General features: G+C 34.9%; 1 protein-coding gene and 1 long non-coding RNA gene across 5 annotated transcripts in view; one reads left to right on the forward strand and one right to left on the reverse strand.

The window, feature by feature from the left end:
- Nucleotides 1-12,161, forward strand: part of PCLO (piccolo presynaptic cytomatrix protein) — a 358,200-nt gene that overhangs the window by 309,866 nt on the left and 36,173 nt on the right. For all 3 annotated transcript variants that reach the window (XM_062631954.1, XM_062631955.1, XM_062631956.1), the window contains one exon: nt 761-828. In XM_062631954.1, coding sequence (XP_062487938.1) covers nt 761-828 — 68 coding nt within the window. The remainder of the gene's footprint in view (nt 1-760; nt 829-12,161) is intronic.
- LOC134170534 (uncharacterized) overlaps nt 1-12,161 on the reverse strand; it is a 37,302-nt gene that overhangs the window by 11,045 nt on the left and 14,096 nt on the right. The window contains exons 3-6 of one of the 2 annotated variants that reach the window (XR_009967293.1): nt 9,272-9,347; nt 6,370-6,452; nt 5,682-5,751; nt 208-261 (exon numbers count right to left, since the gene is read on the reverse strand). This is a non-coding gene — a long non-coding RNA (uncharacterized LOC134170534). Of the gene's footprint in view, nt 1-207; nt 262-5,235; nt 5,560-5,681; nt 5,752-6,369; nt 6,453-9,271; nt 9,348-12,161 lie in introns of those variants that run through there. The other variant, XR_009967294.1, reaches the window with a different exon arrangement.

Raw genomic sequence — 12,161 nt, forward strand, 5'->3', positions numbered from 1 at the left:
AAACATGGCTTTGACAGTGATTATAATCATGCCTTAGAGTTTGCAACAAGTATGTTTAAAGACAGCTTATAGAAAAGCTTAAAGATATTTAACTTTCATTACCTAAAAATAGACATCCAGATTGTAATCCAGGCTTTTTTCTGGATTTTGCACATCCAGTGGAGAAGATATGAAACTCGAGAACATGATTTATTCCACTAAACTTACCTTAAGATTAATGTAAGTTTAAGAAGTAAATTTTTTCTTATGCAAAACCCTAAACTGCAATGTAAAAGCATCATTAAAAGTAGATATTGAACACAATCATGCATTGCCTTTGAAGTAAACATATTGTAGACCTAATATCAATTTTGATTCCTTATATATTTCAACATTCACTATAACAGGATAAAATAAGGAGAGGAACTGTGCAGGCTGGTTGCAGAATCCCAGGCTGATGGTGGGCACATAGCAGACAACACCTGAAGGCCCCATTTTGAAAGAATATACAGGTTTAGCAAGATGTGATTTCCATTGCCTCCAGACGAGGAAAAAAAAAAAAATCACATTCTTCTGTGATCTGTCCAAATAGCAGCAGAAAAGAACCATTGTCCACTTTACTTTCTTGAAATTAAAGATACATATACATACTGTTTTCTTTGAAATACCTGTGAGGTTTGTCTTTTTGCAGACAACCAAGCCTCATTAGCTTGGGTGTATAATTTACTTAGATCTGATCTCTTTGCAGTCTTACTGACACTATGACCGTATCTTTTAACAGAGGGAAGATGAGCCAGAATGGACAAGAACCAGTAAAGCAGTCGGGAGTAGGATTAACCGATGCAGAAGGTAAAAAGAAATACAAACAACACTACAGTGATATCCCATGTTCATAGAATCAATATGTTAGTTTCTTTTATTGTTATGTTATGAAAGATTATCTTATGCTCTCTTTGAATTGTAAGTTAAAATCCTGACCTTCATTTAATCAAAGGGCCCTTCACTCATAGTACCAATATAATGAGTCCTCAGTTTAAATGAGAACAGTGTTTTACCTGTTTATTTAAAGTACTTATATAGTTAGATTGCAATGAATAATATCTGTCTTTCAATTTTCATTGCATTTCATAGTATTTGAATAAAAAAAAATGAAGTATGGAGCTGACTCAATACTTATTAAATTAAAAAAAATATCTAATGGCTGCCGGGCTCTATTTTTATAACATTTCAGAATATTTCCTTTATAAAACAGTTATTATTTTGGGTGTCTACATAAAACACTAAGTAAAAAGGTTAACAGAAGATCAGGGTTAACTGCTGCACATAGAGAATAGTGAAACTTATCTGACTGGGAAATCCTGAGTGAATATTTTGGTAGGAATGTGGTGCTGCCAAAGAAGGAGACATTGTAATACTGGAGCTGGAAAGAACCCGACAGAATGGCTTTAAAAGTTTTATTAGCAATGTGATTATCTCTTTCATGTGTAATAATGGACAACTGCATGAAAAGTAAGAGACTGTTTGTATTGAAGGACATGTTAGGAAAATTCCATTTCCCTTTGCTTATGAGGTATATTCTTTCAAGTGTATGTTTCTGTTGACCTCAAACACAAAATTTAACTATGACCTTCCTTTTATTATGTAAATAGTACTTTTCTCATTTATATACATTTCAATGAAGCTTTATGGTATTACATAAATCATAAATTGTAATTAATATATATAACTGAAATTACCTTCATGTTAAGTTCAGTCTTAAAAAAAACAATATTTTTCAGATTTCTGCAGTCGCTACATGGGGAAATAATTGTTGTTGATATATTTGAGGTAAAAGTGGTCTGATGTACCACAGATCTGAAGAAATCAAATTAAGATTTGAAGATAGAACTGTAAAACTGTCTTTTCCAAAGCAAGAGTCCTTGACAGTGCACATGCATTCAGTACATATTACTCACCATCCAAAAGTAAAAATTCAGCTGCTTATCAAAACTTCAGTATGTTCAATAGTATTTTTAAGTATTTGAAAAACTATTTTTTAAAAGAGAAACAATGGGATGAAAATGGGAAATCAGGAATTTTCCATTTTTAATTTGTCATGATGTGTTTTATACATAATGATAATTGTAAACAAATAGCTTTTCATCATTTTGTTCATCATAAATTACCCTTTAGGTAAGGTTTTGGATCATAAATTTCAGAACCTAAAGACAGAAAATATTTTAATTTGATGTGTGCATCATTCAAACAAACTCAAGCAAAAAAAAACAAACAAACCCCAAACAAACTTCTGAAACTTTCTAAAAGATGTGTGTATAACATTTGATCATTAAAATTGCTTTTTTAAGCAAAGTCATGTTTCTGCTCATCTTCAAAATCTGCAAATAGTTGAAGAGCTGCAATTCCCTAATTTTCACTTACCTAATTGAGAACTCTAAGAGTTACAGCTCCAAGTCTGATGAGTGGTTCTTACTAAGAATTGTTTTGTTCATTGAGAGAAGCTTGGGTGGCCGGCCTGGTTTTTAGTGTCTGACTTCTAGCTGACTAATGTAGGTCACATCAATATCAAATGATAAATTAAACTAAAAGCTGGAAAACAATTCAAGTGCATATCAGTTTCACTATGTAAATATAATTGTCCTGTGGGCAAGTAAGTCAGAATGTAGAGGAACTCAAGATAGTTTACAGAATTATTGTGATATTCTTTTCGGAGATGAACAAAAGTGTATGAAAACCTTAAAGTCTTAAAGACCAAATGATATCTTTTCTGTATATCTGTGTTGTGGACCAGATGAGCTCTGCAATTAACTGGAAGTAAATATACATTGCTGTTTTTCATTAATTTGTAGAGAGTTCCCATGGTTAACATTTGTATTTTTGTTTACACATATGCTTTTAGTGGTGTTATACTTAAAAACCTTTTAATACTAGCACTATTTTTACATTTTCAGATATTCTTAATGGATAATGCCTGTGAAAAGTATCCTGTGGGTTGCTCTCTTTAAAACTGTGCAAAATAAATTCAATTGCTTACATATGCAGATCTACTGCTACTTGAAATGTTTTAGTCATTCAAGTCATTCACACAGGCCTGGCAAATATGGCAGGGTGCTTACAGGGACAGAATCTTTAAGACAAGTACCTGGAGGGAAAGAAAGGTAGGACTCTCAAATGACAATGAAAACTGGTTTCTAGACAGCTGAATCAAAACTGTTAACAATGGGGTCTGGGTTCACCTCACAAGGTTGACAGCAAAGTTTAGTCATCTATATAAGTGGAATCACCAGAGAAAAATATGCTCCTTTTGTAACCGTTTATCCACTACAAAAATGTGCTATTGTCATGTTGGGAATATTTTTTGTGCTATTAAGATGTAATAATTGACTTATAAGTAAATATTGGAAAACAGTACTATTTACATTGCTGATATAAGCGAATGGTCGATATAAATAACTTTGAGTATTGCTATGATAATCTTTGTTTCTCTGAACATGTCATGTCATATTCTGTATTTTCATACTACTTGATAATATAAAATAATTCAGAGTTTTGTTCTTGGACACTGTGTTACAGTTCTTTTTCTGATATGCATGGTTGCATGCTATCTTACCCTGAACATCCTGCTCTGAGCAGAAGAAATGCTTCATCTTCTTGAGCTTCAGTAATTCTTACGATGCATACTGTGACCTTCATTGAGCCATGCAAACCAATTTCTCTATTAGTTTCAGAAAGTGCGATACTTTTTGTTTAAAGATTTGTTATGACATTCTGTAGAACATTACAGAAATTACGGACAAAAACTGCATTCCATGTAAGGGCTGAAACTAACAATTAATATATCATGATTAATACCTTAATTCAGTCGTAGATCATGAATGGTCTATCTTCCCTATGAAACCACTCGACCAAAAGATTACAGACTATTTTTGCCCTACCCAGCTATTCATCCAATTAAGAAATAAATGGGGAAAATTATTTTCACATATTTCAAAAGTATGAATTTACAAGGCAAAACCAATCTGCCATGATTTCTAGTAAAAAAGAGGTATATAGGTAGAAATAGCATTTTAATTAAAATAGTTTACTATAAGGAAATTTTGAATCTTCTCATTTTGAAGGTGCTATATGCATGCAAAATATCATTCCTCTAGGTTTACAGACATTGAGGTTCATCTCAAATACAGACTTCTTTTGGAAAGATGAACATGCTGGTAAACATGACCTGGCTTCACCCATTCAGTATTTTTTTGGAGTGAGTGCGTACTCACAGTGTTTCTGTCATCTTCTGTGACCTCGTTGTTAGGATTTTCAGTCAGAAAATTGGAAACTTTGTATAGGAACAAAGTGGTTCCCTGCCACGTCTTCAAAGACTCTTCATGTCCTAAATACAAAATACTTCTCTAGATCGTTCTGCCATAGCTCAGAATCTTGCTTTCTGACATTTCCTGCAGTCCTTTGAGCATCATCCTTTGCGTGTATTAAAATGAAGTCTTGTAAGTAAGAAAATCTCTCCCTATATAAATGACTGAACCTGGACTGAAAATTGCAGAATATTATAGTAAAGCATATGTAGATGTATTTCCACACCTGAGCAGAAGGGAATAGATTTGTACTACTTTGAAATCTGATGATGCACACATACTTACTGCAGGATCACGTACTCGTGATATGCACTCATTGTTTACATACCCTCTAATGAACTCCTTCAGGGTTTTCCTTTTTTGCATGCTGTGTATTTGCCTGAGTTATAGATTTAAAAACAAACAGACAAACAAGATCTGTGATAACATCATGCTTTAACAGACAAATTTTACAGTACTGTGATTTCTATTTCATCTATTCAGAATACTCTAAGCTAAAAAACAGAACTTTTTTTTTTGTTAATTTTTGAGCTTTGTGGTTCATCAGTGTGGATTAAAAAGTAAGAAATTCAATTTTAACAGTTTAATCACTTAATTTTATATTTCATTAGCTAAGACAGTCTAATCTTTATTTATGAGAAAAATGGTTGAAATACCACATAAAACTTAAAGCAGTCTAGGAAGTCATTCAAATAACATTTTGGAGCAAAGGTGCGTGACATCTCTAAGTAAGGGACTGGTAATCATTTGACTTGCAAATTTTCTGTTATAGGTTTCTGAAGAATCCTGGTGAAATATTCATCCATGTCTGCATAGAATAGACAATGGAGAAAATTATCTTACAAACTGTATCACACTTTCCCTTGAAGAGACACCCAGGTATAATATGTGGATGAGCTCTCTTGAGTAAAATAAGTCATGAAACAAATGGGCAGCACAGGCTCAACTAAACACTGCCACATTCTTCAAAGTAATTAAAATTCAGAATAAAATTCATTCTCCTTTCACTAGCTAGAGTAACTCTTTTTTAAGCCAAAGGACTCACTGTGGTGTGACTGATACCAGACTAAGGGCTTGAGACATTGCTTGAATCAGGCTGATATATATTCGCACTTTAAAAATTTAGCATTTTGATTTTTTTTTACTCTAGTGGTTGAAATATCAGAACTATAATATTTGTCATTCTGAGGATGTTCAGAGACAAATGGTCTCAATTTTAGACCTTCAACCAGAAAGTTATAAGAAAGAGGAGGCAAAAGGCAGATGAAGGAAATTACTTAAAGCTAATCATGATACAGTTACTTATACATGCAAATGCTTTTCTGCCTATGCAAAAATACTTACTTTGATGTCCTGTTTGGCCAGGCTGAAAATAGGGAGCTTACTGCAGATGAGAAACTTTTCTTGCAGAAATCTGTATCATTTCACAAAAAAGAAAAAAAAAAAATCAAATCAAAATATGATGCTTGATATTCATGAAGGAAAGTTATGGTTAGAATTTAACATCTCGCTAGATTAAAATTAAGGTGAATTTTATTGCCCTTGGACAAGCAATGGGGACACCGAATGAAACCACTGAGACTGGGAATAATGTAGGACATAAATCAGATTAAATATTAAATGTATGTAATTTTCTTTCATAATTAAGTCTAATTCATATCTTTGTACCTATTAGAAGGTAACTTCTGCAAAATGTAAACTCGCCTTAGTCATCTAACATGAATACCAGAAAGAAATATTTAGCCAGTTTTAAAAATGCTTTCATGAGCATTTTTCTTGTTTAACTGTTCTTAAGTATTAAAAAAAAAAATTAAAAAAAAATAGAAAAGAAGCAAGCATTGCAACATTTATAGGCAACAAAGGTACATAAAGGAAATCAGATAATAAAACATGCAATCACTTTGAAATGCTTGGAATAAGTTCTTTGATGTTTAATGGAGAAGCACTGTAATTAGGAATAAAAGTGCAAAGAATGCAATAAAAAAGACTCTAAAATGGATATTCTGGGTTTGGACAAGAGGGATTTACATACCTGGTCTAGTGGAAGGTGTCCCTGCCCATGGCAGGAGGGTTGAAAGTAAGTGATCTTTTAGGTCCCTTCTAACCCGAACAGTTCTATGGTATGAAAAAGGTTACAATAATCATAGAAGAGTTTGACACACAAACTGAAAATACTCCTGTACTGTGTGACTGCTATTCTCAGAAAAGATGCCTATTCAGAGAAAGGTATTTTGCAGTTGTAGAATAAGAAACACTTTTATCCTTCACTTTCTTCTGTACCTTTGAGTTTGAACATCAGCATGCACACCTCATTCACTTAGCCTAATATTTTGTCTTGAAAGATATAGTCAGTGACTCTGTGCCGGGAAAATGCACTTTCTTTTTATTCTTCCCATTGTATTGAGCTATGATTACTGAAACAGGTGATGTTCTGCATTGTGTAGCAGGAGTCTGAGAACTGTTATTTCCAAGAAAAAATTGAAAGTACCATTATATCTCATTCAACTGCTCACTTCCAGGTTTAGGTCATTAAGTGACTGAGAGGAATTGTGAATCCCCATGACCAAGCTTACTAGCAAGAGTAGACTCCAATTAACCTAAAAATCATGCACTAATTGGTATTTATTTTTCTTAAATTTAAACTGAACTTTACCTTCAGACCAAAAATTTATATCTCCCACAACATAATCCTTGTCTCATAGCACGCTAACAGCATATAGATCAGCAGTAAATGACCAAGTCGGAACCATTTGCCTTCAAAATAGCAGAGAATTTATGTTATTTTGGAATAGTTCCATGTTTCTGCACCAAGGCTCAATCCAATTCTTTTCAAGGCCTTTTTAGGCTGGTATCTCAAAACCACAGGAAACACCATCAATTCTGTTCTTGCAAACATGTCATATACTATATCGTTGTTTGCCACCTTCCCAGTAACTCAAATATCTCAGAAGTATTGAAACTTTAATCCCAACATATACTATAAGAGAATCTGAAAAAACAGTCTGGACTTTCAAGTATTTTTCTTGAATTGATAGAATCTTGTACTGGCCATGTATCATAGAATCACAGAATCATAGAATCATAGAATAGTTAGGGTTGGAAAGGACCTTAAGATCACCAAGCTCCAACCCCCCTGCCATGGGCAGGGACACCTCACACTAAACCATCTCACCCAAGGCTCTGTCCAACCTGGCCTTGAATACCGTCAGAGGTGGAACATTCACAGCTTTCCTGGGCAACCCATTCCAGTGCCTCACCACCCTCACAGGAAAGAATTTCCTCCTTATATCCAATCTAAACTTCCCCTGTTTAAGTTTTAACCCGTTCCCCCTTGTCCTATCACTACAGTCCCTAATGAAGAGTCCCTCCCCAGCATCCCTATAGGCCCCCTTCAGATACTGGAAGGCTGCTATGAGGTCTCCACGCAGCCTTCCCTTCTCCAGGCTGAACAGCCCCAACTTCCTCAGCCTGTCTTCATATGGGAGGTGCTCCAGTCCCCTGATCATCCTCATGGCCCTCCTCTGGACTTGTTCCAACAGTTCCATGTCCTTTTTATGTTGAGGACACCAGAACTGCTCCAAGTGAGGTCTCACAAGAGCAGAGTAAAAGGGCAAGATCACCTACTTCTTTGACCTGCTGGTCACACTCCTTTTGATGCAGCCCAGGATACAGTTGGCTTTCTGGGCTGCAAGCACACACTGAAGCTGGCTCATGTTCAGTTTCTCATCAACCAACACCCCCAAGTCCTTCTCCGCAGGGCTGCTCTGAATCTCTTCTCTGCCCAACCTGTAGCTGTGCCTGGGATTGCATCAACCCGGGCGTAGGACCTTGCACTCGGCATGATTAAACTTCATAATGTTGGCATCAGCCCATCTCACAAGCGTGTCAAGGTCCCTCTGGATGGCATTCCCGACACTGTTGACTGTTGACTAGACTGTAATGGGTATTGATCCATGGATTTAAAGAGAAATCCAGCCAATCTGAAATGTTACCAACACTGACCTGAAGAGTGGTTGAATTGTATCTTTTTGGTTTTGAGTACATGTCCAGTAGTACATAGCAAAAGAAATCATGGTGGGCTCTCAGTATGTTTCCTAAAGAGCAATATAAGCCTAAACTCTTCTGTTCAAAGAGCATTTTTAGCAGCTGTAATATCTGCTTTTATAGCCTTATTTTCATTCTGATTTACATGTAGATGAGGTCAGTTTGTGAAATGAAATATTACTGAGTAAAATGTGATCTTTTCCCAGGAAGAGGCCTAAATGAAAGAATAAGGTATTGCCAGACTTCTCCACTATCTCTATCAATAAAAAGGCTAAAATTCAACCTGGCCTTGTTTAAACTATCTTTAATATAAAATTACACCTTGCTTTATGCCATTAGGTTCTCCCAAAGGTCTGGTATCTAGCAGTCTTGACAGCACAAGATTAAGTAAGATTTTGCCCACAAAGTCTAAAGCAGAAAATATCAGCAAGAGTGCTTTCTTGCATGAGCAGCTGCTTCAGTACAGAGGAAAAAGGGACACAAAGAAGAAGAAAATAAGTAATGAAAACACTTGCAGGTAGTCTGTCACACATTGAGGCCTTCATAATGCACTTCCTTTATTTTGGGGAATGCAAATTTTTATTTCAAAAGTTAAGAAGATCAGATATGCTTTCTGTCACAAGGAATCCTTAAGCAATGAATCAGAGCTATGCACTGACTGTAGTACTTATCCCCTATCTCTGTTTTTAAGCTATGTATAACATTTTATACATTCTCCTTCAAGTGAGGAATACCCCTACTGCTAATACCTAAATACCATACTAATTGGAAGTGATTAAAGATAAACAACAGCAGCCTTGTAAACTTAAGAATTATCAGCTTCCTCCCTAAACTCTGGGAAACATTCCTTTTATCTGTCCCTGTTTAGTCCAGCACGCTAATTTCCCCACCTGGTTCTCCAGTAATAATTCGAGCAATTAGTTCTGCCTTCCTGAGATATTTGCCAGTATAATCCAGTTGGTTTTCCTGAAAAGAAGCAGAAAGAATTGAAATAACAATAAAGAATGCAGCCAGAGATGGAAACATGAAAGAAAAAAGGACAAGATAATCTGCTATATTCATGTATCCACATCACATAACATTGCTCTACATAGTTAAAAATCACCTTGTTCCTGAGTTGTTATGCTAGTGTTATTAAAAAAGAAGAAAATAATAGAGGGAGTCTGTCTGGGGTTAACTAGTGGCTGGCCAATGGCTTGTGCCACTCTTGTATGAACTAGGACTGAGTGGCTATTAGCCATTAAATCATGTGGCAAGAAAATTCTAAAGAAAATGATTATTTTTTAAGCATCCATTAAAAATTCTGCTTTTCCCATGGGATCTGTAGAAAATTAACAAAAATTAAGAAGACAAACAAGCAAAAGGAAAACCAGAAAAATTTGAAAGTACATGTGTTTAATCTTGAAACCAAAATATACTCTTTGATATGATGCTTCAATAGTCACCTGGTAAGATAATTTGCTCACCTCATGTTCTTAATTACATTTACTGGCCTACCTCTTAAATGCATTTCCACTAATTTGAAGCTGCTTGGACTTTCTGGGTGTTTCTTTTAGTGACTTCTTAAATATATAATGGGGTCAGCATGGCTGGGCTGGGAATTGAAGTCCTAGTAATTCCACTAAAAGAGCTAAAAAAGCTACATGGCTTCATTTTGAGGGTGTGGGAGGGAAGTCATGGTAGAATTTCAGTAATCTATGTCTTTAAAAGTATATGGTTATGAAGGAAATTTGATGCAATACCAACTGGCACATTTAGTAGAAATACCAACTAATAGTGAAAACCTTCAACAATGTAAACCAAATAGAGGTATTTCCCCATCAATAGTGGGATAAAGGGGAAGATTGTGGAGTGTACAATTACAGGACCTGAGCCTGTCTGGTGTAAATCTGAAGAAGGGCCGCTTCACATAGTGAGTAATATAAAACAACTTTGAAATAGAGTCACTTTTCATAGTAGGTGCTCATTTAGAATCAGCAAAAGTCAGGTTGAGGCATCATGATAAAAAGTGATGTGTTAAACCCTGGATAAATTCCCCTCTGTGATGGAAATGAAACTAGCAGGTACTAAGCTGGGGTTTTAAATGTTGTCTTCCTAATAATTATATATTAGAATATATAGATCGATAATTCAGGTGATCTTCTCCATTTACCAGTGTGATTAGGACCTGGAATTTTATGTATACTCCAGGGAAAAAAACAAAACAAAAACACAGGCACACACATACAAAAAAAAACACACACACAAAAAAATTCCTCAAAACCAAACAACAAACAAACAAACAAAACAAAAAAATAAACAAACAAGCAAAACAAAAAGAAAAACAAAACAAAACCTATGTAAAATATATCTGGTTTACAATCAGTAGTGTTCAGTGCTCAAACATGTATAAACAATTAGGTATCAGGAATGCAGTTGAGGGGACTTCAAGGATCATCCCATTACTTCAAAATGCAATATTGTTTCTTAAAGGCTTTGCTGACTTGCACCAAAAAGTTCTTAGTGGTAATAGAGACTTTACAGCTTCATTAGTCTGTTCTAATGCTTGATTATCCTTGATACTAAAATGTTTTTCCTAACTCCTAGCCTAATCTTGCTTGCTGAAATTAATACTCAAGGAAATAAGAATTCAAAATCCATGCTCCTCCCCTTACAATCGTAGCATATTTTATCAAGCACTTTCTACAAATAGCTTTTCCTGAGCTTGCCTACAAATGATAGCACAGCTGTTCCTACTGAATAGTTCTGTATTAGAGGTCTACTTCTACTGTTTTTATTTGAAATATCAAAAGAAAAATTAAAAGAAAAATAACCTGTCTCTACACTTACCAGTCCTATCCAGCTCCTTAATATTTGTAACTTGTCTAAAAAGAGATGGCATTGTGTGTTATATGTTTAGAATATTATTTATTCTTTATTTCTTTTCTTAGTTAATTTTATCTTGCTTAATTACAGTGTTATGCTAGAGATTCAGAAAGGAATCTTTCATTTACCTTCACATTTTTTTTGTAGTATAAGCCTTTTTTTTTATACTGATGCTCAAACAGTTATCTTGGAATACTGTCTAAATGCAGATGAACCTGTAACATTCTTAGGTGGGAATCACAGGGCAAGCTCAGAATTATTGCACTGTAAGTTGTGTTTCAAGACAGAAGTTTTTGTAAATCAGTGCATGAGAGTGCATATAAATCTTTCATATGCTGCAATTGCCTAGATGTATTTGATTCTCATGGTAGAGAGTCTGCTTTCATTTCTATATTATAACCTTGTGTTTTTCCCCCAGTTTATTTTGAGATTTATATGCTTTTCATAACACTCCATTTTCATTATTTTATCCTATGATAATAGCCTTACAGGACTGCAGCTTTAATTAAATGTGTTATCCATTGCAACAGTATGTCAATAATGTTTTGTCTGTTAAGGAAAAGCTTTGGAGTGTGTATTTTTCTTAAAGAATTCCTAGCAGTTTGCTCTGTCTAGCTATCTGTAATTACTTTAGGTTATTATATGTTGCTCTTCCCTTTTGTTTATTATTTATGCTGGTACTAATAGGCTGTGATTGGAAGGGAATCAAATGGACAGAAGAACAGACAAATCTAGTGGCAGAAAGTGCTGTATTTGCATAGAGTAGGATGCAAATTTATTTATCAACAAAGGGATTCAGAGGCTTTAAACATAGGTGTATCCTGCTGTTTTAAATTCCCTTTTTTTCTCCCTCATTTCAGTTGCTGCTTCAAAAAGTCATGGGTATCCCACAGGCTCTTCATCACATCTGCTATT

The sequence above is a fragment of the Pezoporus occidentalis genome, unplaced genomic scaffold (genome assembly GCF_034315485.1).
Source record: "Pezoporus occidentalis ecotype Australia unplaced genomic scaffold, CSIRO_AGI_Poc_V1 ctg38, whole genome shotgun sequence".
Taxonomy (NCBI): domain Eukaryota; kingdom Metazoa; phylum Chordata; class Aves; order Psittaciformes; family Psittacidae; genus Pezoporus; species Pezoporus occidentalis.